Genomic DNA, 18,814 nt, shown 5'->3' on the forward strand with positions numbered 1-18,814 from the left:
ATTAGATTTCCTGAGACTAGAGTTACATCCTATTGTGAGCTTCTATGTGGTTCTGGAAATCAAACAAACCCAGGTCCTCTGGGAGAGCAGACGTTGCCCTTAACCACTGACCCATCTCTCCAGTTTTTTCTTTCTTTTTTTTTTTTGAGACAGGGTTTCTTTGTGTAGCTTTGTGCCTAGAACTCACTCTGTAGCCCAGGCTGGCCTTGAACTCAGAGAGATCCGCCTGGCTCTGCCTCCCGTTCTTTTCTTTTTAATTTCACAAGATCTCACCGTATGGCCCAGTTTTGGCCTCAAACTTGCTGCAATCCTCTTGCCTCATCCTCCTGAGTGCTAAGATTATAGGCATGTGCCATCATCACAATTGGCTTCTAAACACTTCAATCTGTATCTATATATATCTATTTATCTACATATCTATATATCTACATATCTATATATTCTTTCTGTCCCCTATGGGACCAATTCAATTCTGGAGCAGCTAGTTGTCCAACATAAAGCTGAGTTTATTCTCTGTTTATTTGCTCACTCATTCAATGATAATTTATTAAGCACATATTATGAACCAGAGCTCTTTTGCTTCTGCATATATGACCATGAGCAAGACCTTAATGTCATGGTGCCTGCTTGCAGGAAGCCATAGGTCAGTTAGTGAGACATAAATAGGGTTGGGCTTGGTTGGGTCAAGAAGGCCTTCATAGAAATAGTGAATTTGCCTACAGAAGAATTAGGTCAGTTGAGGCACAGTAGTAAAGACCTTTAATGCCAGCACTTGGGAAACTTAGGTAGGCAGATCATGGAGCTAACACCATCTACACAGCAAATTCTAGACCAGAAAAACTATACTGAGGCCCTACCTCAGAAACCCAATCTTCCTTTATGGGACTGGAGAGATGGTTCACTGGTTAAGAGCACTGGTTGTTCTTGTAGGGGAGGGAACCAGTGTTCAATTCCCAGCACCCATGTGGTGGCTCCTAACAGGAAGTGATTCCAGTCCGAGGGGATCTACTGCCCATTTCTGGCCTCCAGGGCACCAGGCACACAGTGGTACACAGATACTTGTGTAGGCAAAACACCCATACACATGAAATAAGATCAGTGCTGTGAGCTGAGAGGTATGACGGGCCATGATTACAGAGTGCTGATAAGAGTTTAATGTGGATTGTTGAATACATGGCTGAGAAGAATCATATACTTGCTAGTAGCTGCAGTCGGCTTGCTGATATGCACACATTGCCTTCTTTATTTACCTACTCCCTTTAAAATAAAACAACTGAATTTAAAAGAATCAGATTTTAATTTGTGATGTGCATCTATATAGATGAAAATATTCACAGAGGCTTGTTCGATTCCTGCTCCTACATAAAGAGAAAGTATGCTAAATAAAAAAGGTTCTTTTACCCACCCAACCCCCATCAGGGATGGAAAAGTGCATGTGTATTCCACGATAGGGCTTCAATCTTCGTGAATGTTGAAGAGTTTGGCTACTTCATTGAGATCTTCATGCTGCTCACCGTCCTTAATGATCTGAGGGGTAGAGTAACAAAAGTTCTTAACTCATTCCATGTGCACCCAGCCCTGGCCCACACAATGGGGCTGCCTGGGCTAGTCTCCAGTTACACACTGGGAGGGGATTGTGGGAACAACTTTCTACTAGCCCCAAATGAGCTTGACAACTCTCAGGCCACCCAGCCAAGTCTCAAGTTGAAAAGAAATGTTCATGAGCCAAGGTTCTGCCTTTGTTCTGCTTGGGTGTACTCTGACCTTGGTGGACAATGTGTCTCAGGGCACCTAGTGAAGTCACAGGGACAGCTCTCAATCCCTCTTCCCATCTTCTCCCAAGGGCTCTGACAGGCACCTACCTTCCTGGCGATTGGCATTCGGTTAAAGACATTCCACAGCACAATCCCCACGACTACTTTGTCCCTGAGGTAGAAGATGACACCTTTGCCGTAGTCCTCCCCTTCAACAGGGGCCTGTGGGACTGCAGGGGCCTGTGGGACTGCAGGGGTACTGGGAGGAACTGGGATTTCAGAGGCTTCTGACTCTGTCTCACTCTCCGAGCGGATACTGGTCCCTGTGGCCAACCCCACAAAGAAATACAAAACCCAAAGTTCAGTTCTTTTGATCTTGGAAAATTCTAGAAGGCAAGTGTCTTTGTATGTGTGTGTAGGTACACGTGTATGTGTATGTGACAGCCTTGGGTGTCATTCCTCAGGATTGTTCTTTGAGACAGGGTCTTTCTCAATGGCTTGGAACTCAACAGGCTAGGCCAGCTGGCCAGCAAGCCCCAGCAAGCCTGGTTCTGCAGCCCCAGTACTGGAATTAGAATCATGTGCCACGATACTTACCTTTTAAAATGTGATTTCTGGGGATTCAACTCAGGACCTCATATTTGCAAGGCAAGTACTTTTACCAACTGAGCTGTTTCCCCAGCCTGGAAAGTTTCTTTTGAAATTGGCCTAAAGCTGCTTCTAGATAGTCTGTTTTCCAATATGCCTTGGCATATTCTCTAGCCACAATTAACAAAGACCAAGTGAAGTTCTTTCTTGCCATCTCCTGGGCACTGCTGAACCTGACCTTGTACTTTTCTACTTCATTTACATTCTATGATATAGACATGTCCATGTTTCTGGATCTTTCCAAACTATCAAGGGTTGCATCTCTCCTCTCAGAAGCATTCGCGACTGTACTGGTTAGTTTTCTTTGTCTATCTGATACATACTAGAGTCATCTGGGAAGACAGAAGAGCATCAGTTCAGGATCTGCCTCCATCAGACTGGCCTGTAGGCAAGTCTGTGGGGCACTTTCCTGATTAATGATTGATGTGGGTGGGCCCAGCTCACAGCAAGTGTTGGGGGTTAGCACTCCCTGGCTGGTGGTCTTTCCTTGTATAGGCAGGCTAACCAAGCCATGGGTTAAGCCCATAATCATCGTTCCTCTACGGTCTCTGCTTTAGTGCCTGCCCTGCTTGAGTTTCTGTGTTGGCATCACGAAGTGATGGACTGTGATCAGGATATCTAAGCCAAATCAACCTGTCCCTTCACAAATGGCATTTGGTCATGGTCTTTATCACAGAAATAGAAAGCAAACTAGGACAATGGTTCAGGACAGTAGCTACTTGCCACGTACACAGCTATCTGCATGAAAATTGTTTGCAATAAAATAAAGCATAGAATTTGGGGTTGTTTTTTTCTTTTCTGAGACAGGGTCTTATGTGGATCAGGCTGACCTTGAACTTACAGATAATGTCTTGCTTTCTCTTTTTTAAAAATTAACTTGCCCATGAAACATCCGGCAAAAAAAAAAATGTAAGTCAAGGTCACAGAATAAGGCCAAGGAGCTAATGAAAGAGATACGTGTAGGAGGAAAGCCCATTCCCAGAGTGGTGCCTCCCATCTGAAGCAAACCTGGCATCCAGATCTGACAAGTGGAATTAGAGTCAGCTTAAGAACTCCTTAGGTTGCCGGGCGGTGGTGGCGCACGCCTTTAATCCCAGCACTTGGGAGGCAGAGCCAGGCGGATCTCTGTGAGTTCGAGGCCAGCCTGGGCTACCAAGTGAGTTCCAGGAGAGGCGCAAAGCTACACAGGGAAACCCTGTCTCGAAAAACAAAACAAAACAAAACAAAACAACAAAAAAAAAGAACTCCTTAGGCCAATTCTGTACTTCCCAGGGTCCAGGAAAGACACCAGGCCCTAAGAGGTTGTCGCACCTGGTTCTTGAGATTATTATGAAGCAGGCAATATAAAGAAAAAATACCTAAAACCTTCAGGTCTGCTTCACCACTGAGATTTTCTCAGCCCCAAGAGACAAAGTGGAGTCACTGAGCAGGCTGCTGCCCATTGTCTGGGATGAATACCTATACTATCGGAGTCTGTGCTTTGACCAGGATCTCAGAGCACCAACGAATGGAAGTCTGGGTTTGGTTACCATATTTTTTTTTCCGAGAGAGGGTTCTCTGTGTAGTCCTGGCTGTCCTGGAACTCTCTTGGTACACCAGGCTGGCCTCGAACTCACAGAGATCCCCTGCCTGTGCCTCTGTGTGCTGGGATTAACGGCCTGTGCCACCACCACCTGGTGGGTTTGGTTACTTTTAAAGCACAATATAGAGGCTTTGAAGGCCAGCTCCCTCTGGCCCATGCAGAACCAACTTGTTCAGGAGAGCAGAGACACACTGCTTCTTAACAGTCTTCCTAGAGAAGTGCTTGGACTTCCTTACCTGACTGCTCTGTGGCAGATTTTGGGTTGTCTTGTGCAGTTGCTTTTGCAAAAACACCGACTGTGGGCAAACTACTGTCCACAAGACCAATAGCTTCATAGCCAACATCAGGACCCAAATCACTCCTACGGAAGGAACGAGAAGAGGACGTTTTGTCAAAGGACCAGAAGGAATGGCATAGTAGCTCATTCTCTTCGTGACACTGTACTTTCATGCCAGTCAAATAACCCAGGATTTATAAGAGGAATGCCAAACAGATTTACTGTCACCAGGACATCTGAGGACAAGCGCGAGGGAGTACGATTATCTATCTCAAACAGCATTTTTCCCTCAAGAAGCTACTATACACATAATCATACAATGATTGAAACTTTTGGAATTTTATTATGTTTTTATTCCGTGCAACATTTGGGGTGGAATAGGTTCCCATCTTTTTGTTTGTTTTTGAGACACACTTTCTCTATGTAGCCCTGGCTGTCCTAGAACTACCTCTGTAGACCAGGTTGGCCTTGAATTCATAGCTATCTGCCTGCCTCTGTCTCCTGAGTGCTGGGATTATAGGCACGAACCACCATACCAGGCCCAGGTTCCCTACTTTTGATCCTCTCTAATTTTCTTTTCTTTCTTTTTCTTTTTTTCAAAACAGGGTTTCTCTGTGTAACCTTGGCTGTCCTGGAACTTGTTCTATAGACCTGGAACTTGTCCTGTAGACCAGGCTGGCCTTGAACTCACAGAGATCCACCTGTCTCTGCCTACCGAGTGCTGGGATTAAAGGTGGGTGCCACCACTGCTCATCTAATTTCCTTTCTTTCTTTCTTTTTTTGTTCTTTTTGGTTTTTCGAGACAGGGTTTCTCTGTGTAGCTTTGTGCCTTTCCTGGATCTCGCTCTGTAGACCAGGCTGGCCTCAAACTCACAGAGATCCACCTGGCTCTGCCTCCTGAGTGCTGGGATTAAAGGCGTGTGCCACCACCGCCCGGCTCATCTAATTTTCTTTAACTCACATTAAAACTGCCTTTTTGAAGCTTTAAAATGTGTCCCTATTGGATGAAATTTGGAATTTAATGACTAGAGTTTCATTAACCTAACAGTACCACCCTTGGCCTTCACCTGGAATGCTTTCTTTCTTGTATGTGCATGAATAGATACACACATGTGTTATGGTGCATGTGGAGGTCAGAAGACCACTTGTGGGAGTGGGTTCTTTTTACCATGTAGATCCCAGGAATTAAATTGAGTTCATCAAGTTTGGCAACAAATAACTATTTACTTGCTGGGCCATCTCACTGCACCCCATTACTACCTACATCTTTTTTCTTTTGTTTTCCTCTTGATACAGGGTTTCTCTGTGGAGCACTGGCTGTCCTGGAACTCACTCTGTAGACCAGGCTGGCCTCAAACTCACAGAAATCCACCTGCCTCTGCCTCCTGAGTGATGGGATTAAAGGTGTGCACCACCACCACCTGGCTACATACATCTTTCTTAATATTCCACATCATTATTATGGTTTTGGGTAATAACCTAAGATACTCCTTCTGCTAGTACACATTTTTTCTTCTTTGTCACAATAGATCATTAAATTATATCTTCAGGGGAGAATAAACAACAAATCCTTAGAATCTGTACGTAGGCCCTAACTGAAAACTGTATAGACTCATTTTTCCCTGTGTTGTATGTGCTGACCTACAAACTTATGTTACTTTTTAGCGACTCCCTCATAAAACTGTGTGTGATGTGTCCTAAAAGGTTATCTCCAACGTCAACTTAGTCTTCTGAAATCTTCAAGATTGTATTTCCGTACTCCACATTTCCATTTTTTTAGAGTACTGGACATTGGACCCAGGATCCTGTCCATGCTAAGTTCTCTATTACTAAGCTATACTCCTATCCCTTTAAAATCTGAGTCAGGATCTTTCTAGATTGTTGCAGACTAGCCTCAAACTTGAGGTCTTTCTACCTCAGCTCTTTAGTAGGTGGCATTATAGTCAGGCACAGTTCAGCTAACCTTATCTTCCAATTGAAATCAATCAAGATCAAAGTATACTAAATAGGTCAGCCCTGAGGAATTGAGAATGTTCAGTACTAATTACTACTAATCAATCAATCATTGATTCATCCTCCCTCTTTCTCTTCTTCCTTTTAGAGACAAGGTGGTTTGGTTTGGTTTTTTTGCTTTTGTTTTCTTATGTGTATGTTGTCTGTGTGTCATGTGCATGCCTCTTGATCATGGAGGCCAGAGTAGTGTGTTGGATCCCAGCCCATTCTAACCTTCTTAAATTCAAATAACTGTCTTATAGGCCTGTGAATTCCTGATCTGTTTTTGTTAAATTATTGAAATAGGTCTCACTATATAGGCCCAGCTAGTCTAGAACTTGCTATGTAGATCAGGCTGGCCTTGAACTCACAGAAATTTGCCTGCTTCTGTTTCCCAAGTGCTAGGATTAAAGGTATATGCCACCATTACCAGCAAATTATTGATCTTAAAGGTTACACATGAGTGAGCTGTGCTTTTCCCAGTATGTTGGAACCATTAGTGAAACTGGGAAAGAAAAGTTAAAATACACAGCTGCCCAGTCTAAGTGCTGTACTTCTGAACCAAGCACTACAGCTCAAACTCTTAATTTTCTAGAAGCACTAGTACCAATTTCCACCCATTTTATGCATGTCACACAGGGTCGGTATGGACATGGGGTGGAACTTCTTCCCTTCTAGAGAAAGGTATATTGACTACAAAGAAGCCAAATCATAAAGCAGATAAAAATCTCTGTATTTTGAGCTCACTAATACAGAGTTCGAAGCAGTTGTGTCCCCAAGGCACAGAACTCTTACCAGAACATTGACTGATGCCAGTACGGCTTTGCAGCTCCAGTCATATTTTCTCCAGCCAGTCTTCCACTCACAACAGCATGATCATGATGTTCTACTCGCCTTCGACCCAACTTTATATCATAGAAGCATGCAGCATCTCCTGCCTTTGGAAACAAATACATTATGGAAACAACTCATTTTAAAAAAACAAGTTAAAAGCAAAATATAAACTTCGGGCCTCAAAGGACCCTAGCAATGTTAAGTAATGTTTTCCATTTACAGGCTATAATCATTCCTAATCAAGTGAGACACCATTTTTAAAGAAACTGTTCTATCTATAGGTGGTGGCTTAAAAGAAAATGGCCCCCAAAGGGAGTGGCACTATTAGGAGGTGTGACCTTGTTGGAGGAAGTGTGTCGCTGTGGAGGTGGGCTTTAAGGTCTGATATATGCTCAATCCAAGCCCCAACAGTTCACTTCCTGTTGCCTTTGGATCAAGATGTAGCATTTAAGCTACCACAATTAAATGTTTTCTTTTATAAGAGTGCTATGGTTATGGCGTCTCTTTACAGCAATAGAAATCCTAAGACACTATACTTCCATAAACTATCCTAAATCTTCTTTGCTTCAGTTTATACATGCCCGTTTCTGCTCATTTTGTTCTAGCAGACAGGCTACTTAACAATGGAGCATTCAAGAATATTTCTTTCATTATTTTGGAGATAGGGTCTCTCTATATAGCCCATGCTGGCCTCAAACTCATGATTCTCCTGTCTCAGTCTCCCTAGTGCTGAGATCATAAACCTTTACCACCATACACAACTCAGAATATTCTCTTCTCTATGTGGAAACCAGTTTTCAGATGTGACTTGTCTCTTATCTTTGTTTTGTTTTGTTTTGTTTTTTCATGATTCAGTAGTCAGTCAACACATTTTCATGGAGTATGTATGATGTATAAAAACCTTTTTGGTATATGGGTTGGTGAGATAAAAGCGACACAAGCCTTTCCTATGGGGTGTGTAGAACCTAGTGTAGAACAGGAAAGATACAGCATTATTCCTAACTACAGGGCAATGTAAACAAGTACTGTACCCTAGAAGAGGCATAGATTCAACAAGCTAAGTGTCTCAGAGAACCCTCAGCTAGGTGTAAACAGGGCCAGCTTCGTGCGGGATGTGGTATTTGAGCTCTCTAATGCTTGTTCATTTTCACAGCTATTCAGACTCCCCCAAAGCAACCTAAAAATCCAATAAGTGAACAACAGCAAAGTAAACTATGAAGTCTATTTAATGGGATATTATGTAATCATTAAACTGTTTACAGAGTCTGAAGCAACAAGGAAATGCTTCCTTTTATAATGTTAAGTGAGATGTAGCAGAATACAAATGTTTATATATAGTAGCTCACCACAACCACATAAAACAAAGGGGGAAAAACCTTTATGTTCAAGAAAACAAAGGGAAGGAAATAACTAAAACATTCCTCGTTGCTACAGGTGACTGGCCCCCTTTTCTCCTTGTCTGTGTTTTCTACATTGAATACATGGTACAATAGGCCCAGAAAAAAAACCCAGACTTTGAGACTTTGGTGGAGGAAAATACCCCTTCGCAGCACCTATGGCCTTAGTTACAGAATCCATAACCAAACACAATACATTGCAATGTTCTAGCAATGGGGAAATTACCTCATAGTTCCTACATGTTAAAGTCTTGGTTTTGTCATAATAGGTTTTAAAAATAGCTGAAAATAGGAAGGACTCAAGGAAAATGAAAATAGTCACTTTCCTTTCCAGGGAGCACATTAGAAAACTACTTCATCCTACATCGTCTGCAACAGGAGGTGTGTCTGAGAGCTGTGTTCGTGCCCACCAACTACTGTTAGCGGAATTATGAGTTCTATTCCTACAGCCATACACGTTGCTCCTTTCACTCTCCCATAGCTTGCAGAGGGTGGGTGCCACATGCGCTCTTCTAATTCAAGCACTTAACTGGTTTCTAGTGCTTCTCCTCTGGCCATCAAACACTTCGACTCTATTAATGAGCTGGCTTTCCTTGCTAGCTTACTTTCTTCCTTCCTTTTGAGAATGGGTCTTATTCTGAAGCCTAGGATGGCCTTGAACTTGTGATGATCCTCCTGCCCATGCCTCCAGTGTTGAGTTTACAGGAGTAAACTACCATACCTACTGAGCTTTGGCACACGGCCAGACTCACCCACAGGCTGGGAGCAATGAATGGGTTATGCTGTAGCACACTTACCACCCAGATGTTAGAACGTGCTTGTAGCTCTGCATTTACCCGGAAGCCACCAAAATCAGAGTCTATTTCCAGTCCACCAGTCTTGGCCAACTCAACATTGGGCTCTAGGCCCACAGCTGCCACTATGTGGTCAGTTTCTACCTGAGAGGAAAAAAGTAATTTAGTCGATTACCAGTTTTCACTGATGCTCATTCATATCACAACTTTATAATATCACATCATTAAGAATCAGACTTTCAAAAAGTTAATGTCCTCAGGAATCCAATAACTCAGGCTTTTTCTATCAAGGGGCTGGGTGTAGCTCAGTGGTAGAATGTGTGTGTAGCATGCACAAGGACCTGGGTTCAATTCCCAACACTGTCCAAAACAAAGTTAAAAGAAAATAAAGAAAACAATATTAGAGCTTTAAAAATAATCATGGGTTAACTTACCTTCAGTAAACAGATTTAAGTTCTGCTTTTATAAGAATCCCCCAGCCCACGTCGGGTAGTGGTGGTGAACGCCTTTAATCCCAGCATTTGGGAGGCAGAGCCAGGCACATCTCTGTGAGTTCGAGGCCAGCCTGGTCTACAGAGCGAGATCCAGGACAGGCACCAAAGCTACATACAGAGAAACCCTGTCTCAAAAAACCAAAAAAAAAAAAAAAAAAAAACCAACCAAACAAAAACCAAAAACCAAAGAACCCTTCAGCCCCATACATCTTCTATATCACCTGAACAGAAATCTATTGCCCTAGCAAGGACTGAGGTCTAGTACAGTCAGGAAGAGACTAAGGGCAAACAGTTCACAGGTGGCCACTCTGGTTCTCATCATCCTATTTTGATGAAGGGATGATGAATTCAGAGAATTAGGAGATGTTAATGGTGGCTGCTAAGAAAACAAATCAATGATGTCAAGTAAGGGAATGAGAATAAGGAAATGGGAACGAAGAACTGGAAGACAGGCCTTCTGGCATGGTCTCTTTATCCTTACCTTCCTTCCATCTTTCAGCTTAATGAGTAACTTGCCACCACTGACCCCAACTGATTGCACAATTGCATTGGGCATCACTTTCACTCCCTCTGTAAAGAAAAATGGGACCAGTGACTGAACTCACAAGCCTGGGACCTGCCTGCCCTCTAGTCAAATCAATTATCTCCAGATGCAGGCAGCCTTGAGGAACCACAAGAACCTTCACATACAGTCCATCTTTAGCACGTCTGGGAAGGTGGTGTCTCAGATTCTGGATGCCTGTGACCCTGTCTGACTGAGGAATAGTGAAACATTTCCTCAGCCAGATGTCAGGAATTACATCAAGGGAGTTCCCAAAAAAAGCTAACTTTGCCTTTAGTTACTCTCAAAAGAAAGAGGGGAGTTATGGACAGTCTCTACCTCGCTTGACTTTTTCCATGGTCCAGTTGCTGAGGTATTCAGGAAGGATCTTCCCCATATTTCCTTTCTCAGGGAAGAGCTGAATCACTTCTATGCCTGAGGTTTGAGCTAGGAAGAAGAAAGAGAACTAGTTATAGAAGGCACGAGCCAATCCCAGGAAGACAGGAGGGGAGATAAAGGCGAGTCAGTCAGTCCTGACTAAATTTAGCAGAGCAAAGCTGCCAAGCAGGCCACAGCTCCTGCCTGTGGGGCACCAGGGCAAGAGGGCCTTGGTGGCTGAGTTTATGCAAAGGCAAAGACGGCAAGTGTCAGAACTGCTGTCCCGGGATTAAGCTACCATGAATTTAGTGCACACCCACCCATGTGGTCACCTGAGGCTCACATAAGGGCTTTTCAACCTCTGAATAGGAATCACCCTCCTGCCTTGAGTTTAGCATGTGTACTCCTATAATCACACCCCCAACACCAACCAACAAATAAATATAACGAAAACAGAAACACAGTGGCCACGAAACATTCAAACCAGAACCTACAGGCCTGTTGAGCTGGGAACCATCACATTACTGTTTGAAGTGTTTGGCTTTTTACGACTTCAACAATTCACAGATCCATATAGTTCTCTAGTTTGCATGGTCCCTCTCACCTTAATAATCCACTTCTTTAAATATTTGATTTCTAAACAGTCTAGGCAGAGAGGGTACAGGAAAGGAAAGGAAGTGTTGTTGTTAGGTTATTTAGGTGACAACGTTTTGGACACTGGGGGACTGTTTTTTTTTTTTTTTGGTCAACTTGACAAAAGCTAGAATTACCTGGAAAAAGGAACCTCAATTGAGAAAATGCCTCCATCAGATTGCATGTAGGCAAGTGTGTAGAGCATTTTTTGATTAATGATTGATATGAGTTGGCCCAACATCCTGTGGGATGTACCATCCCTGGGCAGGTGGTCTTGAGTATTATAAGAAAGCACGCTGAGCAAGCTAGGGAACAAGCCAGGAAGTAGCAGTCCTCCATGGCCTCTGCATCAGCTCCTGTCTCCAGGTTCCTGCCCTGCCTGACTTCCCTCAGTGATGAACAGTGACATGGAAGTGTAAGCCAAATAAACCCTTTCTTCCTCAGTAGCTTGTAGTCCTGGTGTTTATCACAGCAATAAAAACTCAACTAGATAGAAATCCTTGTCTTGATCTCAGTACTTAGCTTTTTGTTCTATAAACTTCTTTTTTTGGGGGGGTGAGTTGGGGGAGGGTCTTACTTCATAACCCCAGGCTAGCCCTGAACTCACTATGTAACCCAGTCTAAAATCTAACTCAGAATCTTCCTGATTCTGCCTCTGGAGTGGTAGAATTATAAGCATGTGCCAAAAATCCTCATTCTATAAACACTGTTCAAACTCCCTGAACTCCTCCTGGCAAATATATTTTCTGGAATGTGTGACAGTGCACCAAGATGTGTGATATATGACTAGAGAAAGAAAGTCAAGGACAGTTCTCAATACTCACACTTTCTGCCAAGAGCACAGGCCAGTTCACTCCCAAGGAAGCCCCCACCGATAACTGTAATTGACTTGACTTCCCGTGAGATCTTCTCCAAGGCTCTAAAATCTCCAATCTGCAGGATCATACCAGTTTAGTCCACTGAGTTCCCAAAGAGGCACAAGATAATAATCCAAGAAAATATTTTCCTCTAACTCTTCTACAACAGACATTTGCACATAACATCTTGTACAAAGTGGCTCAATTATAGCCTCTGTTATTAATGTGAATTTTTTCTCCATTGTGACATTCCTTCCAGCAACAGTGGTTGTCAATACAGGTAGCAGTTTTTCTTCCCAGTCCAAGGTGGACATGTGGTAGTATCTAGAGACATTTTGGCTCTCAGGACAAGATGCTCCTGGCCTCTAGTGGAGAGAAGCCAGTGATGCTGCCAACATCTTACAAAGCAAAAGACAGCCTCCCACACAAAGAATTATTCAGCCCCAACAATCAAGAATTTAAAAGGCAGTATAAACTTCATCCAATATCTCTAAGTGTGGCTAGAAAATTCCAGCAAGGCATACTGTTCAGAAGCAAACAATCTCCTTTCCTTTGTACTTGTATACTCAACCTTTTGCATCAGAGTTTTCACAAAGCACTTGTAATGAAAAATGCCAAGAGACCACAAGGAGTTCTGGTGGATCAAATACATCAAGAGAAAACCCCTACGGAAGGGCAGTCAGAACGATAGCAAGCACTAAAAACCAAGTGTAGTTTTCTCCTACAAGCATACTTCATTCCCTTTAGGGAATGAAGCATTGGAGGTGCAGGGAGAAGTGACTTGCTTGAAGCTAGATAACAAGTCTAGAGAAGAGCTATATAGAGAACTTGGATCTCCCAATTGGAGGGAGCACTTGGGGGACACCGAAGCGTGTCCTCTCTTCCAAACAACACAAAGAAAACACTAAAGCAATTACCTTTCTGAAAAGTGTTGTTCTACTCTTCACCTCGGCTCCAGCCCTATCAATGGCAGACAGACTTCTTGGCGTGCCTCCTGCAAATAAGAAAGCCCTTTAGCCTGAGAAGCAGGAGCTAGCCCAAACAACCCCTGTAAGTGGAGCTCTCTGCTTTGACTGTGGCTAAGTATGCTCGGTGTCACAGCAGGAGCGGCGATGGCTGTGGCTGCTGCTAATACTACCAAGGAGTGACTAGATGACTTGCCTCACAGCAGGCTTCTTATAATTTCCTTTAAGAACTAGATCTGAGTCTCCTTTTAGAGGACCTTGCCTCCACGGCTGGCCAAACCAGAAAGCTTAGTTCCTTTTTCCACGGCGTGTGTTTGTCTCTCTGTCAATTTTCTGAGAGGGTCTTACTATGTAGCTCAGGCTGGTCTGGAACTCACTATGGATCCCAGGTAACATCAAGTCTGCTTTGATCCTTCTGCCTCAGACTTCTGAGTGCTGGGATTAGTTCTTATGCCCACCTGCCACAGTATCTCCAGCGTCTCAGGAGGCCTCACATGCTAGCATGGTTATACCACTCTCATTAACTGCTTACCTCCTCTCCTGATTTTGGAGGAGAATTGGCCCACAAAGCTACATATCCTTCAGGTCAGAGACTGAGTACCATGCACAGAGGAAAAAGGAGCAGCTTCCTCATGTCATTACCAGAGGATTATTTTTAATAAACTTTATTATAAAAAAATGGAAATAGGTAAAAACATTACACACCCAAATTAACCAGACATCGACACCAGAGACTCTGGGAATCAGTTGTCTTAAGGATGAGCTGCAATATCTTTTCAAGAGAAGGCCAGACTCTAAAGCTTGAATGAACTACCACAGTAGGAAAGACAGCCACCTCCAGAAATACTCACCCGTTGCAATCAAGCATTTTTCAAAGGTTATCTTAGAGCCGTCATTAAGTTTCACCATGTTGCCTCTTACATCCAGCTGTACTACCTGGTACAGTCACACGCATACATGGAAGAAGTAGAAATGAATAAGTTATGAAAAAACTACCGTGATATAATAGTCACCATCTTAAAGTGTACAATTCATTGGATTTTTAAGTCTATTCACCACTATCTAATTCTAGACCATTTCATGCCCAGTTGGGGCTGGGAGTGGGGGCCCTGAACCTATGTTGTCAACTCAATGAGAAGAATTAGTTTTTGACTGAAAATGATCCTGAAGAAATTGTTCTTTTTGTTTGTTTTTTGAGACAGGGTTTCTCTGTGCAACAGTCCTGGCTGTCCTGGAACTTGCTTTTTAGACCAGGCTGGCCTCGAACTCACTGAGATCCAACTGCCTTTGCCTCCCAAGTGCTGGGATTAAAGGCGTGTGCCACCACCACTCGGCAAGAAATTGTTTCTAATTAGTTATTGGGACCATAGTTTTGGGGAGCCCATTTCTTCAAGCAACCAACACTAGCATCAGTTGGATTCCAAAACTTCCCTTCTGATTTATAGAAACAGATACTGGAAAAAGTCTTTTCTATTTTGGCATTTGGAATCCTTATTTGTTTGCTAACAACTCTACTCCAATCACAACATCTCTGCAGAATCTTTCTCCAGTATCTAGTCTTCACTGAAACTCAGCTATCCCTCAGGGATGGTACACTTAGAGACAGTTCATTGGTCCACACCCTATATCACAAGGCCAGGAAGAAGTGTTTGAATGTTCCACAGCTCCTGAGGTGGTTGCTGCTGATGCTCCTCTAAATGATATCTACCTACATCCCTTTAAATCACTGTTAGTAAACCACTTCCTGCCACTGTGCCTTATCTCGAAGGACCTTGGAACTTGGTTCCTATTTTCCCCTGTGCCACATCCAGACTCTTATTATTTCCTAAACTGCTACTTCTACCTCAAATATCTTCCTACAATTTTCTTGTAGGCTCACTGTTGTTGTTTTGGGATATGTAGCCTGTCTGGCCTGAACTTTCTATGTAGCCCAGGCTGACCTCAAACTCACAAAGATCTACCTGCCTCTGCCTCTTGAGCACTGGGACTAAGGAACACAGCACTACACATATACACAAGCTTAGCCTCACTGTCTTCTTAATCCCCACTGTTCCTTACTCCTCATTTTTTGTTTTGTTTTGTATGTTGGAGTGTGGAGAATGTGCCTAGGGCTGTGGGTATGCGGACAAGCACTCTACCATGAAACTACATCTTCAGTCCAGCCTCACTGTCTTCTGTACTTCTTCCAATGCCCTGCTTATTTGGCTGGCAGTCCCATTCCAAAGAATTTGCACCTATGGTAGATCATTCAAACGGCTCTCCTGTCATACTCTTAATTCCCTTGTCTCTAGTTAGGCTTAAGAGCTCGAGCTCTGGAGTCTGAGAGATTAGTTTCCAGGATCTGCTCCACTTTTTACTAACTGTGAGACAATCCCATCAAGAAATACCTGTTAAATGTCTATGGTGCTTTAGGAGCACTTCTAAGTGTAGGGGACACAGTGATGAGAAAGACAGGTTATCTTCTCTACCTTCAGCATCTATTAGACGAAACAACAATTTCACAGACACTAACAGTAATAAGGAGTGACAAATATGATAGACATGGGGCAGTGCAGGTGCCACTAGAAACATGGGCTGGGGGTGTTCAAGTTAGGTTGAGTTGGGGCAAGTTTTCTAGAGGCAACAGTATATATAAACGAGTAGCTTCTTTAGCCTCCTTTGTCCTTGGTAAGCTCTCTCTTCAATACAACCTGAGCACTTAACACCCAGACTGCTCCTTCAGAATCATTCAGATTCCCCCACTGTTAATCATCTTATATCCTTACACACGTGAGTGCAGAGGCAATGCATGTGTAAGCCCCATGCTGGGGAGACAGAGACAGGCAGATCCCAGAGGTTTGCTGGCAAACTAACTGAATTAGTAAGCTCCAAGTTCAGTGAGAGATCCTGTCTCAAAATATAAGGTGGAGAGAAACAGACGAAGACACTGGATGTCAACACCTGGACTCCACATGTGTACATACATGCATACATACATATGCACACAAACTGTTTACTTCCTTTTTCCAGCTGTGGAATAAGGTGACCTTTCTATTCTCCTTGTGCGTCTGGCCATTCTTTCCTCGTTCAGAACCTTCACCTGACAACTGTCCATTATTCCTTGATCCTCTTCTGAGACCTTAGATCTCAGTCCATTACATCCAGTAAAACAAATCTTTGATTCTATGTCCCCTTCAAAATTCTATCCAATTGCCACCTACCCCTGCTTATTTAAACTTTTAATTCAGGATTTTTAAAAGAAACATTCATATACCAACCATTCATTTTATTGACTTTTACTGTACTGAGGATTCAACCCAGATCTTGTGCATTCCATGCAAGCTCTCTACCACTAAGCTACACCTCTAGCCCATAATTTTTTTAGAGATGGGGTCATTCTTTCACCTAGACTGGTCTGCAACTGACTATACTGTAACCCAGACAAGCCTCAAAATTGCAGCAGTCCTCCTGACTCAGTTTCCAAAATACTGAGATTAAAGGTGTGGCCTATTATGCTCCAATTTCATTTACACGTTAGGGTATGTGTATGCGTAGTTTCATGTGTGTGTGGGTGCGTGTGCTCATGCATGGAGAAGGCCAAGGACAACCGTGGGTACTGTTCCTCAAGCCATCTCTCTTTTTTTTGAAACAGGTCTTATACTCATCAGATAGGCTAGGGTGACTGGCCAGAAAGCCCTAGGGATCCACCTGTCTCTGCCTTCTCAGCACTGGTATTACAAGCATGCTCCATCATAGCTGGATTTGTTATATGGGTTTCAGGTATTGAACTCCAGTCCTCAAGCACTCTACTGACTGAGCTACCTCTGAGCCCATTTAAACTTACTGAAAGAACAGTGCAGGGGCTAGGGAGATGGCTCGGTGAGTAAGGCACTTGCTATGCAAGCATGAGGAACCGAGTATGGATCCTCAACATCCACATAAAAGCTGTGTAGGTGTAGCTACCCACATGTAATCCCAGCGCTGACGAGGTGGAGAGGGCTCTCCAGAGTAAGCCAACTATCAGCCTAGCCGAACCAGTAAGCCCCAGATTCCCGCAAGAGACTGGCTTAGTAAACAGGGTAGAGAGAGGCTCTTTTGTCAACCTCTGGCCTCTCCATGCATGTGCACACACCCGTGAACATGCATATACACATGCAAAAAAAGAAAGCGTAGTTTAACTTTACAATGTTACCTACTGCTCTACAAGTTCTCTTCTGTTATTTTGTTGTTGTTTGAGACAGGGTCTCATTATCTAGCCTTAGCTGGCCTGGAACTTTCTATGTAGACCAGGCTGGTCTCAAACTCACAGACACCTGTCTACCTTTGCCTCCCAGGTGCTGCAATTAAAGGCATACACCACCATGCCTGGTGTCCAGACTGATTTTTATCTTTCCCATAAACTAGATCTTCCTCTTAAAATGTTTTTCTCAGTTAGGGGGAGGGCACTCTTATCTACTCTGATATACAATCTAGAAATGTTGTCTCTTCTCTCTCCTTCACCTCCCACCTTCAATCAATCTTCAAGCCTTCGGGATGTTGGCCTCCTAAGCATTCCTCCAGCATGTCCTTCACTCTGATCACATATTTCCCCCCATGCTGGGCATCTAACCCAGTGCTACACAAGTAGTAATACATTATTAGGAAACTGGGCTCTGGTCAGAATTTCTGGGTTCTAACTCTTTAGTCAGATAAATCTGGGCTCATATTTTGTTTCTCATGTATTGTAAAAGTTTAGGCCAGTTATTTAAAATTTCTTTATTAAAAAACAACTTCTTGCCAGGCAGTGGTGGCTCAGACTTTTAATCCCTGCACTCGGGAGGCAGAGGCAGGTGGATCTCTGTGAGTTCGAGGTCAGTCTGATCTACAGAGCAAGTTCCATGACAGCCAGGGCTACAAAGAGAAACCCTGTCTCAAAAAACAAAAACAAAACAAAACAAAACAAAAATGGTTTTTAAAAAAGCAGTTAAAATAGGTACTATATGAATTCTTAGTCCTTACATTCCTCTTCTTCATAATCATCACTACCACCAGCCTCATTTGAGCAATCATAATCATTTGCCTGAATTATTACAATAATTTTTGAAATGGTCTGTTTCTAGTCTTTTAAAAACTTTTACCTATATGTATGGGTGTTCTGTCTACATGTATGTATGTTCACCATATGTGTACCTAGATGGTTGGGAGACAGTATATAGGTGCTGGGAATAGAATTCAGGTCCTCTGGAGAGCCTGGAGAGTTCTTAAGTGTTGAGCTATCTCCCTGGCCCTCCATCTCTAGTGGTATCTCCTTGAAATGCAGTATGTCTTGGTTAATAGCAATTGTCTAAAATTCATTTCCAGTACTTTATATCTTTGTCCACAAGTGTCACCAGCTCCCCAGTGTAAATAAAATTCAAGCTCTCCTTCATGGCAAAAAAAAAAGCCTTCCATAAACAATCCCTAGAATAACTTACCAGTTTTGCCTCTTCCTAACTTGAATATTTTTTCAAAATTCTTCTTGCCAGGTATGGTGGCACACGCCTTTAATCCCAGCACTCGGGAGGCTGGGATTTCTAAGTTTGAGACCAGCCTGGTCTACACAGTGAGTTTCAGGACAGCAAGGACTACGTAATGAGACCCTGTCTTAAACCAAACCAAAACAACAACAAAAAGGTAAAGAAAAAAAATCTTATATTTATTTTCCAATCTC

The 18,814-nt window shown here is 43.1% G+C and overlaps 1 protein-coding gene across 2 annotated transcripts in view; it reads right to left on the minus strand.

Annotated features, from left to right (window-relative positions):
- Nucleotides 1-1,278: 1,278 nt before the first annotated feature.
- The window catches only part of Aifm1 (apoptosis inducing factor mitochondria associated 1), a 38,681-nt gene continuing 21,145 nt past the window's right edge, over nt 1,279-18,814 (minus strand). For both annotated transcript variants that reach the window (XM_052739052.1, XM_052739045.1), the window contains exons 7-16: nt 13,998-14,082; nt 13,099-13,175; nt 12,149-12,257; nt 10,653-10,760; nt 10,254-10,342; nt 9,282-9,422; nt 7,049-7,191; nt 4,221-4,345; nt 1,863-2,077; nt 1,279-1,527 (exon numbers count right to left, since the gene is read on the minus strand). In XM_052739052.1, coding sequence (XP_052595012.1) covers nt 1,456-1,527; nt 1,863-2,077; nt 4,221-4,345; nt 7,049-7,191; nt 9,282-9,422; nt 10,254-10,342; nt 10,653-10,760; nt 12,149-12,257; nt 13,099-13,175; nt 13,998-14,082 — 1,164 coding nt within the window. In that variant the 3' untranslated portion in view covers nt 1,279-1,455. The remainder of the gene's footprint in view (nt 1,528-1,862; nt 2,078-4,220; nt 4,346-7,048; nt 7,192-9,281; nt 9,423-10,253; nt 10,343-10,652; nt 10,761-12,148; nt 12,258-13,098; nt 13,176-13,997; nt 14,083-18,814) is intronic.

The sequence above is a fragment of the Peromyscus californicus genome, unplaced genomic scaffold, assembly GCF_007827085.1.
Source record: "Peromyscus californicus insignis strain IS unplaced genomic scaffold, ASM782708v3 Scaffold_10__1_contigs__length_136768540, whole genome shotgun sequence".
In the NCBI taxonomy this organism is placed as follows: Eukaryota; Metazoa; Chordata; class Mammalia; order Rodentia; family Cricetidae; genus Peromyscus; species Peromyscus californicus.